General features: G+C 36.2%; 1 protein-coding gene across 1 annotated transcript in view; it reads right to left on the bottom strand.

Annotated features, from left to right (window-relative positions):
* Window positions 1–8,795: 8,795 nt before the first annotated feature.
* LOC107591303 (aryl hydrocarbon receptor nuclear translocator 2-like) overlaps window positions 8,796–21,881 on the bottom strand; it is an 82,857-nt gene continuing 69,771 nt past the window's right edge. The window contains exons 16-19 of the mRNA XM_016280427.1: window positions 21,339–21,404; window positions 17,654–17,822; window positions 11,292–11,443; window positions 8,796–9,358 (exon numbers count right to left, since the gene is read on the bottom strand). Of these exons, the coding sequence (XP_016135913.1) occupies window positions 9,260–9,358; window positions 11,292–11,443; window positions 17,654–17,822; window positions 21,339–21,404 (486 nt within the window). The 3' untranslated portion in view covers window positions 8,796–9,259. The remainder of the gene's footprint in view (window positions 9,359–11,291; window positions 11,444–17,653; window positions 17,823–21,338; window positions 21,405–21,881) is intronic.

Genomic DNA, 21,881 nt, shown 5'->3' with positions numbered 1-21,881 from the left:
GTTTGCCTAAGTCATAACATTATACAAGAGTTAGACGCATTATATATATATCCAAAAGAAAATGTTTGTGAGATTCACTCAAATGTCTTTCTATGATGCACTGTCTGCAGCTGGATTTACGCATAAAAATCATCATGAGATGTTACGGCCGTGGGTTTGAGATAAACAAAGTAACGTTGTTTAATGTCTGGACCGTGAGAGAAACTTTTAAATAAATGTTACACAATGAAAATGAAAATAAATCCGGATGAAAATCTTCCCCGCTGCTGCAGCTCTCAAATGGCATTTACGAAACACTGATGGTGTTTGGCATCGGTGACGTCAAATCTTGTGCAACGTGTCTAAATTCAACTTTGATTTGTGAGCTTTACAAGACACGAGGGTGAGCAGATAATGACAGAAATATTCCGGTAAACTGCTATTGTTTGCCTAAGTCATAACATCAGCATACATGGGATAATGCAGACAATGGTTTTTTAATCAGGAGCTAATGACACACCAATGTGCAGGAGAATAACATTTAGGGGAAATAAACACAGTGATGTCACAGGACTGTTTTTCCTGTTACTTTCCCACCATGCATCACCCCCTTGCCTCATTGCTCCTGCCTGGGCATTCCCACAGTATCCCAGCAGGATCTGAAATTTTGGCCACAAACTCTACAACAATATCCGAATCACTCATCGCAGTACATTGGGAATGTTCTCTTTGCTCACTATGCGACCTCCCTCGTACACTAATAGAACGAGACAGTGGCGAAATTCTCCAGATGGTGCCATAAAAAAGGCTTTACTCAAATGGACAGCAACTGACTGGAAGCTTATGTTAGCAACGTCTGGAATGCTCTGGGTTTTGTTTTCTGTATCTGTTACGGCTGGTTTTTACCAGGTTAGCTTGGCTAGAGAGCTGGCCAATCACATTATGCCCTACACTGATGCGATGTGTCCGAAAACATGACTTCTATCATCTGATATGGTCATGGAAGAACCATTAGATGGCTTTGGAATGCCGTCTGAACACAATAATAACAACAATATTTAAATAAAAAGTGAGCAATCCCCCACCCAGGATTGGGTTGTTAGCTTTGAAAGCATCGTGGGCTGCGGTTTGGGGGAACTGTAAGCAGAAACGTTTGCTGATTTGGTGTGCTAATGTTTAGGGTTTGCATACACTTACAGTCAATGGGACGGTGGGAAAAGTAACAATATTTGTAGATTTCAGCAACTGCGTAGACTAAGATTTGAAAGTCAGGCAAGAAGTTGGGTGTTGTTTCCAAAAATGTCTTTAGACTACAGTAACACGTTATAATTGTAATGAAAAACAACAGTATTTACATAATACCTTGAGCTCATTTTTAAAGTTTCTTTTACAATCACATAAACCAACAAACGTGGGCAGAAAAAGAAAAGAACCAAAAATCATAGAAAAGACGACAAATTACGACTATGTCAAAACTTCAATTTTCTTGTCTCACATTCAGAGAAAAAAGGGGATGGATTTATTGTTTGTTACACCATCACACCGCATTCAAAGTAAAGAAACATTTTCAGGGGGCAGCTGCCCTCTCTTTGAATGGTTTGAAGGCGGAGGAGGTTGTCAAAATATCTTCATCGACGTGTCCATCACAGCTTCGCCTCAGGTCCTCAGAGTAATTGATGTCTTCTTAAGAGTTTTAGCTGTAAACATTGTGGAGGAACCTCAAGGAAGTTTCGTCCAAAGGGAGCTTCTCGTAGCTAATGATCACCAATGCCAGATTCACTTTGGAAAGTAAAGAATGTCAACCTAGATTCAAGAGGAACCAGAAACCATCTCACATTAGACACATGGAGATTACACGCAACTTAATTGAGGTCCTGGGGAGATTCTGGGAATCTTATCAGACCCAAGATTGAGCTTGTTCCCCTCTAATGAAGTTGGGAGTTTCTGACTTCCCAAAGCTAGAGTCAATGCACTGGAGAACAAATGACAGGATTCAGTGTGTTTGATTTTTCATGGGCCTTCATGATGAGGAAACAAAAAAAAACGTATAGCATCACTTTGTTGCTTTAGAGTTTGCCCAAAAGAGGAAGGCAGCATCATTTAATACTGCACATATAGTTACAAACTTCGTATGTAGGAAGCTGACTGTGTTTTGGAACAGAGACACTACAAAAGTGAATGTTTCCGTACATACTCAAACTGAGAGAAAGTATTGCACAGCGGGATCGGTTGTTGCTTTAGGGGTCTTGGAAATTTCTGAGAAATCAGAAAGAAAGAAAAGAAACATCTCTGAACATATGCCATGTATCAGGACAGGCACAGCTGTTTTAAGGTCAATACGTTTTTGACACAAATAAAAATGTTTAAAGAGATGTACGTGTACAGCATTTTTTACAGATGAGAAAGAATGAATAGCAAAATATCCCACTGAACTTGAGACCTTTTCCCCATTTTTTATGCTGCTTTGGCAAGAAAATCTGGAGAAATCTGTGGTGTAGATTTAAACATGAACTCAAAAATATTTAGGCCTAAATTTAAAGTGCCCCTATTATGGGTTATGAAAGGTTCATATTTTGGTTTTGGGAGTCCCCAACAACAGGTTGAAATGCATGCAAGGTCAAAAAACACTTTCATTGTCTTATAACATGCATTTATTTTTACCTTACTTGCTCAACGACTCCCAAACGATTAGTTTAACGATTCATTTTTCCAAAGCCCTGCTTTGCGTGACGCTAATCTGCTCTGATTGGTCTCATTTTCATTTCATCATGTCTATAACGCCTGATAAAGCAGCGTTTGTGAGCACAGTGCTGCTTTGTGTACAGCGTTACCGGGGAAACTGCTATTTTTACCGCTTCAAAACCGGCACCTAGTGGCAAAGAATGAATTTGACCAATGCGAATATATATATGCTAATGTTTCATGTTGACTTCAACATGAAACAGCTTGGGATTCATTTTAAAAACGACTCGTTTCAGTGATTCAGAGTCGACTCTTTCTTTTGAGAGCCAATGACTTTATACACGGTGCACTTTCAGATTTAAAACTTTGCAGGATGTTTTCATTCACTTAGAGCTGTGTTGCACACTGCATGAATGGTCATTTTCAAAAATCCATAATAGGGGCACTTTAAGACTTATGTATTATTTCATCATGTCTATAACGCCTGATAAAGCAGCATTTGTGAGCACAGTGCTGCTTTGTGTACAGCGTTACCGGGGAAACTGCTATTTTTACCGCTTCAAAACCGGCACCTAGTGGCAAAGAATGAATTTGACCAATGCGAATATATATATGCTAATGTTTCATGTTGACTTCAACATGAAACAGCTTGGGATTCATTTTAAAAACGACTCGTTTCAGTGATTCAGAGTCGACTCTTTCTTTTGAGAGCCAATGACTTTATACACGGTGCACTTTCAGATTTAAAACTTTGCAGGATGTTTTCATTCACTTAGAGCTGTGTTGCACACTGCATGAATGGTCATTTTCAAAAATCCATAATAGGGGCACTTTAAGACTTATGTATTTGAAATGCATATATAAGATTTTCATCCATTTGGATTACACAGTTTTAACAAACAAACTGACCAACTTAATTCTGCTTTGTGTACAGCGTTACCGGGGAAACCGCTATTTTTACAGCTCCAAAACCGGCACCTAGTGGCAAAGAATTAATTTGACCAATGCGAATATATATATGCTAATGTTTCATGTTGACATCAACATGAAACGGCCTGGGATTCATTTTAAAAACGACTCGTTTCAGTGATTCAGAGTCGACTCTTTCTTTTGAGAGCCCATGACTTTATACACGGTGCACTTTCAGATTTAAAACTTTGCAGGATGTTTTCATTCACTTAGAGCTGTGTTGCACACTGCATGAATGGTCATTTTCAAAAATCCATAATAGGGGCACTTTAAGACTTATGTATTTGAAATGCATATATAAGATTTTCATCCATTTGGATTACACAGTTTTAACAAACAAACTGACCAACTTAATTTGATGCATATATTGTAGTCAAATTAAATAGGTAAGATTTCTGTAATAGTAATAAACTGAATGTGTTTTATACAATAACCAGGTTCATATATTTATCGTCAATATATCCTGTTTGATTCAGTCTCATACATTTTAACTAACTGAATATTGCATGTTCCATAGCTAGCCATATTGTAACTGTTGTCACAATGAACAGATGCATGCTGCTTTTAAGCAATATGAATATATGCATTCAGAAACAAATGATTATTATTCAAATAGTTAATAATAAACTATGGCAAAATGTATTAAACCGAACTGAAAGTGCAACGCTCATAATAGCCGAAATCATAACCAAATTAGCCAGAATATTAAATAAATAAACACACACTCTAAAAAATGCTGGGTTGTTTCAACCCAATGTTGGGTCAAATATGGACTAACCCAACAGTTGGGTTACATTTTGGTTACATTTTTAACTTAGCTTTTTAACCCAACAGTTGGGTTAGTCCATATTTGACCCAACATTGGGTTGAAACAACCCAGCATTTTTTAGAGTGCACAAAGGGCGGATATAAACATTAACAGCTTGAAATGGACTGATCTTTCTCTCTGTCTGCTGTCTTTGACATCACGGCTCTGGATAGTCACTAGTGAAGGCTTTGGGAATGTGTGCGTTCTTGTGGTGCCATTAGTCAGTGTTGCTGTCATGACACCAGTTTTCCAGTATGTTCAGACAGCAGGAGCATCCTGCATCCACCAGCGGCCAACAGAGAAACTCCTACTGAGGTGAATGGGAAATCTAACGGCCTGAACACGACAGACACTCAAAGTTAGCCGTCTAAAGTCAGTAGAATGATGCTTAGCTGTTGTTCTGACAGAGCAATTCATACCATCATCTTTTCCACATCATATGAAACAGTTCAACTGAAAACAACAGGGTAGAAAGTTATGTTTTTATTTGTCAGTCAAAACATGTTAATGGTTTTATTGCGAAACCCAACAGGTCCTGACCTGATCCTGTCAGATATGACAGTGTATAGTGCACGCAACATTAAATAAACGCACTGGTAGCATTCCAAAACAAAAACCGGGCTTGACTGCATAGCTGCAGGCCTGTGAGATGGGGAATTAAACTTATAAACTTATAAGTATAAAAAAGGATGACAACCGTTTGCATTGCTTTTTTGTTGTTGTTGAATTCTGCAGTGAATGGGTGCCGTCTCCTTGTGATTTGTGTCAAATTAATAGAGTTCAAGGAATAGTTCACCCAAAAATGAAAATTTGCTGAAAATGTACTCGCCCTCAACCCTCAAGATGTAGATGAGTTTGTTTCTTCATCAGAACAGATTTGGAGAAATGTTATGATTACATCACTTGTTCACCAGTGGATGCTCTGCGGTGAATGGGTGCCGTCAGAATGAGAGTCCAAACAGCTGATAAAAACATCACAATAATCCACAAACATGAAGCTTTTTGCTTCACAAATCATTAACTGATGGACTGGAGTGCTGTGGATTATTGTGATGTTTTTATCAGCTGTTTGGACTCTCATTCTGACGGCACCCATTCACTGCAGAGCATCCATTGGTGAGCGAGGGATGCAATGCTGAATTTCTCCAAATCTGTTCTGATGAAGAAACAAACTCATCTACATCTTGGATGGTGTGAGGGTTGGTATATTTTCAGCAAAACTTCATTTTGGGATGAACTATTTCTTTAAACTATCCACAACCTCTCATGAATCATGAGATGATTAAAACAAGTATTTCACACTCATTCTAAATGTTACTAAATGTGCAAATAAAATCAACAACAACAGTATAAATAAAACTGTCAAAATGGTCAAACAATGCATTGTTATGCTATTTGATTCATGAGGGTGCATAATGGGAAGAAAGCAAATGTGATATATTTGGTTCGACTTGAAAATGAAGAAATCATACAGAAAAGCTATTGAGATATCACTTGGCTTTCAGAAAAGTTGTTAGAACATCAAAGTATTCAGTAAACTACAATAAAGTTTTAATATTCCAGTAAATCTCAAGTTATCTTGATCACTATTTAAAAGACCTACTTGACTTTTTTTTTAAATGGTGAATCCCATTAGTTCAAGAAAACTTATACTGTTATAAAACATCAATGCAAACATGCAGGAATGACAGTGAAAGCAGCCAGACTCGATGCATTTGACCCCTGCAAAACATCTCAAGTTTCTCTACTAAACATCTGAGCTGTCACGCGAGTGTTTAGACAGTCTAATCAAAGAGCATCAAGATCCTCTGGAATGCTGAAGACATCTGAAAAGTACTTCTGCATTAAACTGAGGCACGCAATGAACGTGATTTAACGGATCTGATGTTTACGCTTCTAGCCAGTCAAGTCATGTCATGCTTCACCCAGGAGGAGCTCAACGTGAACATTTTTGACAGTGTACAGAAATGCAATCATATGACAAGCTGATATGGTCTCTTGGCAAGCTCACATGCATGTAGAAGAAAAAAAAAAGACTTGCCATCTTCAAGTCATGTCAGAAAGGTCATATACAAGATGAGTGTGCGTGAACGTTACCACATGGGTTACAACATACCACATCACATAACTGGAACTTGTGATTTACTTTAAAGGAAAAGTTCACCCATTATTGAGTTTGCTGAAAATTTACTCACCCTCAGGCCATTTTAGACGAGTTTGTTTCTGAACACATTTGGAGAAATGTAGCATTGCAGTGAATGGGTGCCGTCAGAATGAGAGTCCAAACAGCTGATAAAAACATCACAAGAATCCACAAGTAATCCACACCACTCCAGTCCATCAGTTAATGTCTTAGGAAGCAAAAAAAACGGTGTTTGTAAGAAACAAATCCATAATTTAGATGTTTTAAACTTCAAATGATTGCTTCAGCTAAAATATGGGTCTATTAAAAGTTGATATTGTTGACTGAAATAAAGTTTAGAAAAGGAAAATATAAATATTAGATAAAAAACAAACAAAATCTGTCAGTTGACGTTTCTTGGAGCAGCAATACATTTTTATGTATACGGACCATAACTCTACGACTGCTGCATGTAGTTTTCCATAATAAGTAAAATAAAAATTAACTTCCGTGTTTTGGAAGTGGTCGACATGAAATCAAAATGGATAACAACATTTGTACAGCCTTTCCAAAACACATTTTCATGCACATTCAAGACCCCTAATATTCACCAACATTCAAGAAATTATTATTATGTCATATTAAAACAGGTAAATGTGTCGATTTAGCGACCCAAAGAATACAGCTCACTCAGTTTGCCTGAAATCCACATATTCAATGAGAATTTATTGTCACAAGCACAATTTCTCGTCATAAAGTTACACAAAAATAACGGAACACATTTACACAGTTTATACAATCCTAGACTCATTGTACAATGGACAGGCTAACTAAGTACCGAGAGTTAAATATGTACTCACATTGCACACAATGATATTAAACCTACACAAGTATATATAGCTGTATGTGAAATAAAACATGGTCCGACATAAAAAAAAAAAATCACATTATTTACATCAACCATCCATTTGATTTCCAAAAAGGTTTAGATTTAATGTCAAGGTCTTTCCATCAGTCCAGAGTTGTGGCATGATCGAGAAAACAAGAAGTCCACATTATTAGTCCAAAAGTTAATAGTAAGAATCGCAGCTGCCACAAAGATTACAACGAACACCGCGAAATGCTTGAGATTTACGCTGCATCTGCTCATATGAGGCTGGTGTCGATTACTTCACAAAGTGACACTGTTGCTAGTGTTTTTTTAAGAGAAAAAAGAAAAGTTGCAAATGCAAATTTTAAATTCAAATCAAATACTGTTTTTGTCTTTACATCCGTCTACATTTATTATTAGTTAAGCTAGGTTATAGACATCACTACATAGACTACATTTAACACGGTAAGCGTAAAAATATCTCCGCGTTTTTTTGTCAGCGAGATGCTGTTTGGCAACGAAAAATGAGGTGCAACAAGTGAAGAAGAAAAAACGGCGTTATATTTGTGTGTGTATGTGAGAACAGTCTTGACTTGAAGTTGCTGGGTGAATCATCTAACTTTAACTTACAGTAATTTGATGTACACTGTAAAAAATGGCCGTGAATTTAATGGTAAAAGACTGTAAAAATGCTACAGTAAAAACCTGTTAAATGGTTAACGGTAAATTCCCCTACTATATACGGTGAAAAACTGTATTGGATATTACATGTATTGGACATTAATTTTACGGTAGTATACCGTTTTTGTAAGTGAAAAAGACCGTATAATTTACAGTGAATAACCGTAAATTGACATTCCCAGAATTCCTTGCATTACATTTCAAATTTGATGTTTTTTGTTGAAATAACTATGTTTCTTAGTTTTTTCTTATCAGTTTTGTATATTAGGGTTGTGTGTTACACCTAATGTTGTTAAATGAATGTTTATTGCATTATTTCAGTTTCATGTGTGTTACTATGATGGTGTTTAGTGTTTGCGTGGATGACACTGTGCACCTTCTATATATGTTATTATTTAAAAGCTGCTTGTGATGGGCTTTGGTTCATCATGTGACTTTCTCATCACCACCTGCATTTGGTGGTTATCAGTGTATTACAAAGATACAAAACAGATTTCAGTACTTCAATAGGTTGGTATATTAACATTATATCAGTTAATGAAATTATGGTATTTTACTGTAAATTTAAGTTAAAACCGTAAAACCTAAGATGTTGCTACAGTAGTTTTTACGGTAAAATTCCGGCGACCACAGCTGCCGTTTTTTTACCATAAATTTTATGGATTTTTTTTTTACAGTGTACAATCCCGTGTCATATTCACATTTTGCCCAATCCAGGCATTAATTTGCCTGCTATCTACGAATTTTAGGCTTAATATTGATGCTGCTTTATTAGAAGTAAATTATGCCTTTGCATAAATAATCTTGCACATTTACTGCTCACAAAATTGGCTGTAAATGCAAATGTATTTTGTAAATGATGTTTGCGTACATTTTTTTGTGCTAATGGCAGCAGTTAATCATCACATGATGGTTAAATGAAAGAAGAGCATCAAGACTGGGAATATATTTATTTTGCTCTTAGCGCTGTGTGTTTCTAACGGTTTGTGTACAAGTGATCAAGTCAAGAATGTGTGTGTGTGTGTGTGTGTGTGTGTGTGTGTGAAACTCTTCATGTGTTTCAGCAGCGTCATGCGTGTCACATGTGAGATGAAGATACTGCAGTCCGAACCAATACAAACAAACTAACTAACAAAAGAATCTCAGATTACTCAGAGAACGGAGGGAACATGCCGAGGTCGGCAAAGTCTTCGATGTTGTAATTGGTTGCTCCTTGGGTGGGATCACCAGGCATCGGCAGCATATCCTGCGGGACAGAAACAGAGCGCGGCGTTAAATCAGACAGGCTATGGTCAGTAGTGTAGGTGAATGGAACTATAAAGGCCGATTCACATCCAGAGATGCTACATTAGTGAATTTGCATGACTAAGAAAAGAATCAATAAAATAATTCAAGCATCTGTCGGAAAGTTTCAATATTTCTTTCTCAAATGGGACGCGTCACACAAGGTTCGACATCAATGGCGAATTGTCATTGGTTTTTATCACAGCTCATTAATGACGCACCGTATTTGAGATTTAGGGGCTATAACTGAAGAGACCATTTTCACCAAAAGAGTATTTACATTTCTGTCTCCAACACAAATTTTTAACTAAAACTTCAAATAAAGCTGAAATAAAATCACATTTACATTTAACACATTTATGCACAGATTTTCTCCAAAGTGACTAACATTTAAGATACACATTTACATTTGATCAATTCTAGCGAGAATATAAACAGAAAATACATATAAATAGACTATAAATATTAGTATATATTACGTTTTAAATGAATAAAAATTATGAAATATTAGAAAACAAATGAAAATGAGCAACATTGCCCTGGCAACTAACTGAAATAAAATGTATGTTTAAGTTGAAGTACTAAAATGACTAAAACTGAAAAATCTAAGTAGAAATATTAAAAAAACTAAACAATTATAAAAATAAGAACACATTAGGGTTGTGACGGTGAGGAAATTTTCCCACCAGTTAATCGACTTTTGACAACACCGGTATCACCGCGGGGGCGGGGCGTTCCCTCTTTTCCTCGCTTTCCTTCGCTTTTTAATAGCTTGTAAAAGCAGCGTGCACATTTTACTTTCACTTTCAAATAGCGGCAATTCAGCGTAAAGCAATTGTTCGTTTTTAGTTAGTTAGAATTTTCCCTCTTTTCCTGGCTTTCCTTCGCTTTTAAATAGCTTAAAAGCATCGTGCGCATTTTACTTTCACTTTCGAATTAGCTGCAGTTCGGCGTCAATTGCTTGAATGCAACAACAAAATACAACGTCAAACTCACTTTAGCCTATATATAAAACCTAGAACGTTTATTAACAAAACAAATAAAAATACACCACGCTATAGGGCAGGCTATGCCTAATATAAAATAACAAATAACTTACATAAAGTTTAAATAGGTATACAAAACTGGAAATAGGTTAAGTAAACGTATAATATATAACCAAATAAATAAGAAACGTAGAACGTTTATTAGCAAAACGAGTAAGAAAGCTTGGAGGCACGGCATGAGCCTTGATGTCAAATAAAATAAATAAATGACACAAAGTTTAAATAAAGTAAAAATCAGCAAACACTGTGGAATCAATTAAATAAGAAATGAATGTTTAAAAAAACTTCCAAAATCAATTTAGATAAACGGCAAAAGTCAACAGACTTTTCAAAATCAAAAATACTGCCAAACAGGTACTTTTGCATCTAGTTTTGAAACTAAATCATCCGCGATCGTCTTGTCTGTCTCACCCCACTCTTCTTGTCAGTCAGCTGGACTCACTCTCCTCACTGGAGAAACTAAATCTGATCTGGGATGCGACTGTCATTCGGCACGCTGCATTGAGCAGCCGCGTTCAGTTTTTAATTGTAGTGTCTGTTCTTTTACTGAACTAAATTATTTTTATTACTACAAAAAATCTAAACGATGGTGGGGGTCGGTGCCGCGGTGGGCAAGTGACGGAACCGGTGTTGCGGCTTAACAACGGTATCACCATCAGCACCGTCTATCGCGGCAAGCCTAGAACACATAGCAAAATTACTAAAAACTTCAAAATACTAACACTAAAATAAAAACTGCACATATAAAAATAGCCAAATCTAAAATATGAATAAATATAATAATAATAATAAAAATAAACCAATGTACTGCATACAGGTGGATATTGATGTGTATGACAGTGAGTTCACCTGGAAGACCTCGGTCTGGCTGGACTGAGGATGAGGATGAGGATGCGGGTCTCCTCCCTGCTGGCTGTGGTGTTGACTCTGCCACTGAGACCAGACCTCAGACGGCCGGCCCTGGAACTGTCCTCCACTCTGGCTGCTCTCACCCGACACATCTGGAGAAACCAACACAGACACATTCACAACGGCTCCCAACAGACACTTCTTCAGCTTAAAGATGAATAGACATTACGCCCAAGACACTTTATGGTGTTTTGGTTCTTTCTGCAATCCCAGCGAACTACTGCTGTATGGAAAAGAGCTGCGAAGCGGCATTATTGTTAACTAAAACCATTCAAATTCATTTGTTGATTGAAAGCTGAAATAAAACAAAATATAAATATTACATGAAAACTTGAAATGAAAATTAGAAACTGAATTAAATAAAAATAAATGTTATTATAGTTAACCAAAACAATTTTAAATAATTTGTTGATTGAAATAAAATAAAGTATAAACATAAATATTAGATGCAAACTAATTATATAATGGAATAAAACAAAAAATTATTAATGGAATAAAATAAAAGTAAAATAACTGAAATAAAAATAAGTGTTATTACTGTTAACTAGAACTATTAGAAACATGTTAATTAAAATAAAGTTTAAAGAAAATGTCAATATTAGATGAAAACAATTGAAAAAAGCAGAAAATAAAATGTTTTATTATTGTTAAAATTATTTTAAAATCATTTGTTGATTGGAATAATATAACAATCTTGAATGAAAGATGAACTTAAACTAAACTTAAGAACTGAAAATATAAAAATAAAATAACTGAAAAAAAGCTATCTAAAAATATACAAAATAATTTGTTGATTGAAATAAAACTGAAATCTAAATATCAGAATAAAAACAAACTATAAATGGAACAAAATAAAATAACAAATTAAAATAAGTACTAAAATTACTAAAATTAAAACTAGAAAAAAATAAAGCTCAATATAAATGTTAAAAAAGCAAGCTAATACAAATGTACATAAAATTACTAAAAGTAAAATAAAAACTGAAAGTATATAAATAAAAGCTAATTCAATATATATATATATACATAGTATAGTAATAGAAATAATATTAATATAACTGCAAAAAATCCTTTTGTGTTCTACAGAAAAAAAACTAAGAAATCGAGGTGAATAAATGATGGCAGAATATTGTGATATGGATCCCTCAGCGCTCCTCAAAAAACATGTTTAGACTTTACGGTAACAACTTCCACATTAACTCCAACGCGTCTACTTTTGCAGCATCTCAATCGAGCGTGCTTGTAAAACACTTCAAGCGTACGACCTCCATTTCGCTCAATTTGCCGAACAGAGGGAGAGACATTTACTAGAGGCTGACAGAATCATTTAAACGCATACATCTAGTGTCTCTTCACCCGCGGGGCCCGAGTCTTTGCTTAGGAAACGAGTGAGTGAAGCAGACTAACGTGCGGCGGGTGCAGTCGACGACGTGGGTGGGTGGTTTGCAGGATGGCACAGCGGTGCCCTCGGGCTGTTTCTCATATTCTTCATGTTGATGAGGCAGTGATGTAAGGTCAAACTTCTCATTTCCCTACTGTGTTAGCGCTTGCCACGCGGACGCCGAGAGCGGCCCTTCTCTAGCTCGATTTCTGTCTGTCTTTCCCTCAAGGTTCGGCCGTTTGACGCGCCTCGTAAATCTCTCCATCAATATTTCTATTCGTCTTTGGTTGTGTTTCTCTCCCCTAGCCATCTTCCTCCGTCCCCATCAATCTGAAATCAGCATGCTTCATGTTCTCCCTCGGTATCTGCAGTGCTTATGTAGCGCTTATCCTCCGGTCGCTCCATCAAACGTGATTCTCAAAGATGTAATGGTACAAAAAGCCGGCGTGCCAAAAGCAAACGCCGTTCAAAGAAAGAGCCGGGCTTAGCAGTTATTCCCAAGCATATTCAATCAATTTAAGGACTGAATGCACGTTCTCTTGCTTTCATAACGATAAATGCAGCTGTTGAAAGTGTGCTGGATTTCACGTATGCATATAGACTGCAATTAAGACACAATGTAACATTATCTCAGTATGAAACATGTGAATAAAGGCGGTATGATTATTGTTTATGCATTGCATTAGCTGTGACAAACATTGTACAAACTATGAAGCACAAATCCAAAGAGTCTAACAGGAGCTGGTTTATCAGTAAATAAAAGACTGTATTTATTTTATGTGTATAAATTCGCAAGGTGAGTCTCTTATTCTTATTATGTAAAAACATTGATCATGTCTTGGAATAAAGATCACAGCCAATAACTAGCAGTCAATTAAGGTTGAACATATACAAATAAAAAGAAATGAGATTTTATGAAATTCGCAGCGGGTTGGTAATGACACCTAATAAATCTGCCCGCAGATCATGATATAAAAATGTTCAAATTAATGACATTTCTGATCTTCAAACCGCTGCTCTGGCGGAGATGTGCTCCCCTGTCACTTCTCATTTCCATCAGAACCGAATATGAAATATGAAAATATGTTTTTCAAAGTTCTTCGGAAAAGGGCAAAGTACAACTTTCCTCATTTTAACACTTTATGAATTTATCATAGAGAGAAAGTTATTAAGTATGGATAGGAAACAAGCTCACTTATATATTCTGGCATATTTGACATTTAACACTTAATTGTATTTTCTGTTTCTTAATTATAATTAGTGCTGTCAAACGATTAATCGCATGCAAAATAAAAGTTTTTGTTTACATAATATATGTGTTTGTACTGTGTATATTTATTATGCATATATAAATAAATAAATAAATAAATAAATAAATAAATTACATATGCACCTGTGCACCTGTATTATATATGGAGCATCAAATTAGCATATTAGAATGATTTCTGTGACACTGAAGACTGGAGTAATGATGCTGAAAATTCAGCTTTGAAATAACAGGAAGAAATTACATCTTAAAATATATCCAAAAAGGAACCAGCTATATTAAACTGTAATAATAGTTCACAATATTACTGTTTTTACTGTATTTATTTTGTTAAATGAAGCCTTAGTGAGCAAGAGACTTAAAAGTACTTTTATTTGTAACTTTCTACTAGGTCTTTTTTTAAACAGCTAAGAAGTTTTTGTTTCTCATTGGTTACAATTGTGATCAAGAATAAAGCACATATATTCCACTAACTAAAAATTAAAACATGTGCTCAGTTTGCTGAAAACTGGGATTAAATGGATTCATTCCAAATATAGAAAAAGATACTGTGTCTTCCTGCAGTCTCAGAGTCCTTCCTCTCAGAGTGTGTTTAAGTGCGGTCCACGTGAGGAGGTGAAGATAAATGTTCCATTTTCTTTAATGACAGCATATTAAAAAAAGAATTATCTGGACATGGCTTCATTTTCAAGCGGCTGGCAGAAGCCTTCAGGGCTCAGAAAGCCATTCGGAGCATGCTACACTTGAAATGGAAGTGGGTTTTTAATGTCACCTGTTTAACATAAATTACTTATTAAATGGACACACTAATCACAGGTTCAAGGTAGAGAGTTTCCCTCGAGGGACACAACAATGGGAAAAAATGTCATCCTGTAAAAGTCTCCGTACGCACGCCCTGCTTCAAATTAAATTCGGTTCGTAGACCTGAATGTGATGGAGAAATCCGAGGCGGCTTTAAATGGATGTAATGCAATAACAACGACTCTACAGTTTCTCGCTTTAAGCCGTTCAGCATGTTCTGCCTTCGGTCGAGGAATGTGAAAAGTTGCACAATTGTGTTTGTGTATCTGTGCTCTTCGTGTCACGCTGGTCGAATTCCTCACTTTAAAGTGTCAGGATAAAGAAACCAGATCTCTCTAGCATGAGTTTAAAAGGTGCAACGCATGACAGATTAATTAAACCCACTGCAGGCTGTTTAAAGTCCTGGCAAAAGAAAAGCACGTCAAGAGCAAGAGTTTCACTGATTCAACCTGATCTTCGTGAGGATGGGACAGGAGTGGGTGATGGCTTATATCATGGTACGAGGAAATTTATATTATGCTAAAAGTGAATGCATAATAATAATAATAATAATATTTAATAATTATAATGCAATATTTAATATATATACAGTGGGTACGGAAAGTATTCAGACCCCCTTAAATTTTTCACTCTTTGTTATAGATTAATCTAGATTAATTATTATAAATATATATTTATAATTCTATAAAATATTTATACATATATATATATACACACACACATTCTGTTATATACATAATAATACATATATTATCTAATATTATTTATTATAATTGTATTATTATACAATTATCAAAATATATACTTATATTTATAATACTATAAAATATATTCTACTTCATGTCTAAGAACCCCCTATACCGTAGTAAAACACTGTAATGCATGGCCTCACATAGCCTAGTGTTGTATTTGTTTTGTATCATTTTGAGTGACAGCATCTTTCATGGTTACATTTAGATAATAACTTCATTAAAAAGTAATTTTCCAAACTCGTTGAATAAGTTATGTGGACTGTTTAACACTTTCATGATTAATAGTCATTGTTGTGTTGAGAAGTAATTTTGAAGAGTTTGCAAAACCACGAACACAAACATCTAATTGTCAGTTGTCCAGTTGTGATCAGTCAAACCACAGAAATCTGTTTTTCACTCGGTCTATAATAGAGATTAAGTGGCCAAACCAAAGAAAGCAGAACAACAAAGCCGTTTGTCTCACTATGGACGCCATACAGTCCTCACACTGTCTGCTGTTAATGTTGAAGACAAACGACTGTTTCAGTCATTGTCCATTACTGTCTGTCTTTTATATGGAAATCTATAAATCACTGCACAAGTAAAAGTGAGGACTGGTTTCGCAGAGGTGCTGTAATGTGTCCTCCATATGAAGGTCTGTTAATCTCAGACTGACGTCAGGCTGGATCTTCTGTCAATCATGTGCTGAGATCATTCAACCGTTTCAGGTACAAACAGAGCTGCAGGAGTCTAAGGTTGTCACGATAGTCAAATTTCACTAGCTGATAGCAATGCTTTAGGATTAGCAATAGCAATTTATATAACACAAGAATAATGAACAAGATCAGATTCAATATTTTGACAAATCCAGTTGAAACCAACAAAACCAATGTTTACAAAGATAACAAGCACTGTAAAAAAATACAAAGATTACTGGAGTACTTAAATTTTTTTTCAGTTTTTCTACTTCAACATTTCTCATTTAATTCAGTGTTACTTGCTGTAATTTTTTTGCGACATTTACTACAAATTTCTGAGTGAAAATTGTTTCAAAGTAAATCCTACACAATATTTTTTTTCAGTAAATAACCACATTTGAGGTTAATGCACAGCTACACATGCATTATCATTAATAATAATAATAATAATAATATTATATATATATATATATATATATCTAAATTATAATGTGGGTCAAAATGACACGTCCCATTTTGGTGTCCACATCAAATTAAATTTACAAAAATGATTTTATATACATAAAAACAATATTAAAGTGTCTAAAAAAGTCAAAATATGGGTGAAATAGTGTCCCATTGCCATCTATCTATTATAATACAGAAAACATGCTCACATATTACCATTACTATTATTATATTACTAGTATTAATTATTAAATACATAAATATAAATAAATAATAAATACATTTTAACAATATTGTCAGAATATGTTTATATAATTGAAATGACTATAAACAATAAATGTACCAGAAGGAGTCAAAGTAGTACCAAAACAGTTGACATCCCTATCTTTGGAAGTTATTTTGATATCTACCTGATCACATTATGGATAATAAATGATTGAATATATGAGGCAACATTAGCGCAGTAAACAGATATGCACAAAAAATATGCAATTTAAAGCATGTTTACACCAAGAACGGTAAGTATAACTATATTAGTGTCCACACCAACGAACACTGCTCCGGGTGTGTATGTTCACTGCTGTGTGTGTGCACTTTGGATGGGATGCAGAGCAGAGCACTAATTCCGAGTATGGGTCACCATACTTGGCCACATGTCACGTCACTTTCACTTTCACAATAACGTTCTGTTTATTATGACCACAGGCTACAGTTTTGTGGTTTGCAGCTTTAAATGCTCTAGCTCTCTAAAGCAGGGCGGATTCTGATTGGCTGTCAACATTTTTAGCGTTCATCAGCTGGAAAAAATAGTTCTGAAAAAAGCATTCTTCTGTGCCATTATTGGTGCAGTTGTGCTGTGGACTCTGCTGTTCTTTTACATTTAGAACGCTTTTTAAAACTACATCTTTATTTTTATCATTACAGTTATTGTCCTTGGTGTGAATGGGCCTTTATTGCCATAAATAAGCAGATCTTACCAAAAGCAGTGCTGCGATTGGCCAGGTTGGAGTAGGCGTTTCCAGAGGGCGAGGAGGTGGCGGGGCTGGACAGAGGGCTGTAAGAGGACGGGTCGGCCTGGTAGCTGTGGCTGGAGCCGATGCCGAACGGTGAGGACTGGGCCTTACTGGACTGAGCGGGAATCTGCTGCTGCGGTGGAATGACAGGAGTCATGATGATATTAACATACAGCTGATTAAAAACACACACACACACACACGCATATCATGAATGCCACACACAAGGTTCTTCATGACCCCGCTAACTCTTTCAAATGGCAGGACATTAAGCACGGCCTCATGCCCTAAAAGACAGCATAAAAGCGTCCCAGTTCATTCCCTCTCTTATATTAGTTCATATTACTTTAGTTGGACATGTTGCACTCACAATTTGTGCAGTTTTCATCTATACAGCTATACAGCATTTATTTAGGTTATTATACATAATTTACACCTCAACCAAAAAAGGTGTAGGCTGACACCTTAGCTTATTTTGCTATGTATATATAGATATTTTGGTAACACTTTACAATAAGGTTCCATTAGTTAATGTCAGTTGATGTATTAACTTATATGAACGAACAATGAACAATGCATTTATTACAATGTTTATTCATCTTTGATTATGTTAATGAAAATATAGTCGTTCATTGTTAGTTCATGTTAATTCACAGTGCATTAACTAATGTTAACAAGCACAGCTTTCGATTTAAATAACGCAGTAGTAAATGTTGAAATTAACATTAACTAAGATTAATAAATGCTGTAGAAGTATTGTTCATGCTTAGTTCATGTTAACTAAAGTGGTTAACTAATGTTAACTAATGAACCTTATTGTAAAGTGTTACCGATATTTTTTTTACGCAAGTATGAACTAATTACTGAGCCCTGAAGGATCTTTTTCAGCCATTGCTCCACATTCAAACGTGGATCTGGAACCAGTTCTCTCATCAGGCAGCTAAAGAGGAATGTTCCATTACTTTAATTATGTTAATGGAGACTAGAGCGCCAGCGGGCAGCGGGTAGCGCAGTCACGCACACCCAATGCCGGGAACCTCCGTGAAGTTGGCCCCCCACCCAACGCAAAACGTCGCAAAAATAGTCTGAATCGTTTGTGCTGCTTTGGTTTGTTAGATATAACATTTATTTAAAGGTCATTCTCAGGTCACTCAGCCCCCCCACACGCTCCAAATTCACCCGGAATAGTCTTGTTTGTTTGTGCAGGTAAAGGTTTCGTTTGTGCTGCTTTGTGCCGTAACAATTTTCGTTTGTGCTGCTTCAGTTTTTTAAATATTAGACATTGAATTTTAGGGTCGATGACATCACCAGCTCCCCACACGCTCCAAATTTACCCCAAATACCTATGTTTGTTTGTGATCCGTTTGTGCTGGTTTGTGCCGTAAAAAAAATAATTTGTGCTGCTTTGATTTTTAAGATATTAAAATAATATTTAATGTTGTTTTTCTGAGGTCACTCAGCCCCCCCACACGCTCCAAATTCACCCGAAATAGTCACGTTTGTTTGTGCTTCGTTTGTGCTGGTTTGTGCAGGTAAAGGTTTCGTTTGTGCTGCTTCAGTTTTTTAAATATTAGACACTGAATTTTAGGTGATGACGTCACCAGCCCCCCTACATGCTCCAAACTCGCCCAAAATAGTCTCAATCGTTAGTGCTGGTTTGTGCCGGTTTGTGCCGTAACAATTTTCATTTGTGCTGCTTTTTATTTTGCTTTTATTTAGCATTTTATTTTGGGTTCCTCACTTCTGTTCAAGATGCTCTTGTGGAAATTGAGTTAGAGGAAAAGCTGATACGGTTACAAACTCAAATTTCTGGTCAATGTAAGTACAATGTTTTAACAGTGTCAGTTCACAATATTATTAGTTACCCTTATGAAAATGAACCATGGTGTTACTACAAATAAAACCATGGTAACCCTAAAACTGAATTTTAGGTGATGACGTCACTAGCCCCCTACATGCTCCAAACTCGCCCAAAACAGTCTCAATTGTTAGTGCTGGTTTGTGCCGGTTTGTGCCGTAACAATTTTCGTTTGTGCTGCTTTTTATTTTGCTTTTATTTAGCATTTTATTTTGGGTTCCTCACTTCTGAAATTTATGCTCTTGTGGAAAGTTTGTAAGGAGAAAAGCTTAATCCGTTTGTGCTGGTTTGTGCCGTAAAAAAAATAATTTGTGCTGCTTTGATTTTTAAGATATTAAAATAATATTTAATGTTGTTTTTCTGAGGTCACTCAGCCCCCCCACACGCTCCAAATTCACCCGAAATAGTCTCGTTTGTTTGTGCTTCGTTTGTGCTGGTTTGTGCAGGTAAAGGTTTCGTTTGTGCTGCTTCAGTTTTTTAAATATTAGACACTGAATTTTAGGTGATGACGTCACCAGCCCCCCTACATGCTCCAAACTCGCCCAAAATAGTCTCAATCGTTAGTGCTGGTTTGTGCCGGTTTGTGCCGTAACAATTTTCATTTGTGCTGCTTTTTATTTTGCTTTTATTTAGCATTTTATTTTGGGTTCCTCACTTCTGTTCAAGATGCTCTTGTGGAAATTGAGTTAGAGGAAAAGCTGATACAGTTACAAACTCAAATTTCTGGTCAATGTAAGTACAATGTTTTAACAGTGTCAGTTCACAATATTATTAGTTACCCTTATGAAAATTAACCATGGTGTTACTACAAATAAAACCATGGTAACCCTAAATTAACCATGGTTTTGGTCGATGACATCACCAGCTCCCCACACGCTCCAAATTTACCCCAAATACCTATGTTTGTTTGTGATCCGTTTGTGCTGGTTTGTGCCGTAAAAAAAATAATTTGTGCTGCTTTGGTTTTTAAGATATTAAAATAATATTTAATGTTGTTTTTGAGGTCACTCAGCCCCCCACCCGTAGTTACCCTTATGAAAATTAACCATGGTGTTACTACAAATAAAACCATGGTAACCCTAAATTAACCATGGTTTTGCTGCAATAAACAGTTTAACCATGATATTTGTAGCAAAACTTTTATACAAATGGTAATGAATATGCCAAATTAAAAAAAAAACTTGGTTACTACACTTTAAAAAAAAAAGTGTAGTAACCAAACCAGCACAAACGAAGCACTAACGATTGAGACTATTTTGGGTGAGTTTGGAGCTGCTCTTGTGGAAATTGAGTTAGAGGAAAAGCTGATACGGTTACAAACTCAAATTTCTGGTCAATGTAAGTACAATGTTTTAACAGTGTCAGTTCACAATATTATTAGTTACCCTTATGAAAATGAACCATGGTGTTACTACAAATAAAACCATGGTAACCCTAAATTAACCATGGTTTTGCTGCACTAAACATAGTTTAACCATGATATTTGTAGTAAAACTTTTATACAAATGGTAATGTAATGTAATGTCTAATATTTTAAAAACCAAAGCAGCACAAACGAAACCTTTACCTGCACAAACCAGCACAAACGAAGCGAGACTATTTCGGGTGAATTTGGAGCGTGTGGGGGGGCTCAGTGACCCGAGAATGACCTTTAAATAAGTATGTTATATCTAACAAACCAAAGCAGCACAAACGGAAATTTTTACAGCACAAACGATTCGGACTATTTTTGTGACGTTTTCCGTTGGGTGGGGGGCCAACTTCATGGAGGTATGCCGGGATCATTCTCACCTGGCCGGAGAAGGGAGGTCGGCTTCCTGTCCACGACACCTGGCCGGCGTTGATCTGTCGGGAGATCTGGGTCATAGTGATGTCATTGCCTTTAATGTAATGTCTAATATTTTAAAAACCAAAGCAGCACAAACAAAATTTTTACCTACACAAACCAGCACAAACAAACGAGACTATTTCGGGTGAATTTGGAGTGTGTGGGGGGGCTCAGTGACCTGAGAATGACCTTTAAATAAATATGTTATATCTAACAAACCAAAGCAGCACAAAAGATTGAGACTATTTTTGCGACGTTTTGCATTGGGTGGGGGGCCAATTTCATGGAGGTATGCCGGGATCATTCTCACCTGGCCGGAGAAGGGAGGTCGGCTTCCTGTCCACGACACCTGGCCGGCGTTGATCTGTCGGGAGATCTGGGTCATGTTCTGTCCAGCTGAACCGGCTGTGGACTGGATGTCATTGACTCCTGGGACGTGGATCACAGATGAGCTGAAACACACACACACACACACACACACACACATTATGTGACTGAATTAAACC

Source organism: Sinocyclocheilus grahami, unplaced genomic scaffold (assembly GCF_001515645.1).
Source record: "Sinocyclocheilus grahami isolate Dianchi unplaced genomic scaffold, SAMN03320097.WGS_v1.1 scaffold140.1, whole genome shotgun sequence".
Classification (NCBI taxonomy): Eukaryota; Metazoa; Chordata; class Actinopteri; order Cypriniformes; family Cyprinidae; genus Sinocyclocheilus; species Sinocyclocheilus grahami.
The sequence above is the reverse complement of the archived record's forward strand: the minus strand, read 5'-3'. Positions and strand labels throughout refer to the sequence as shown.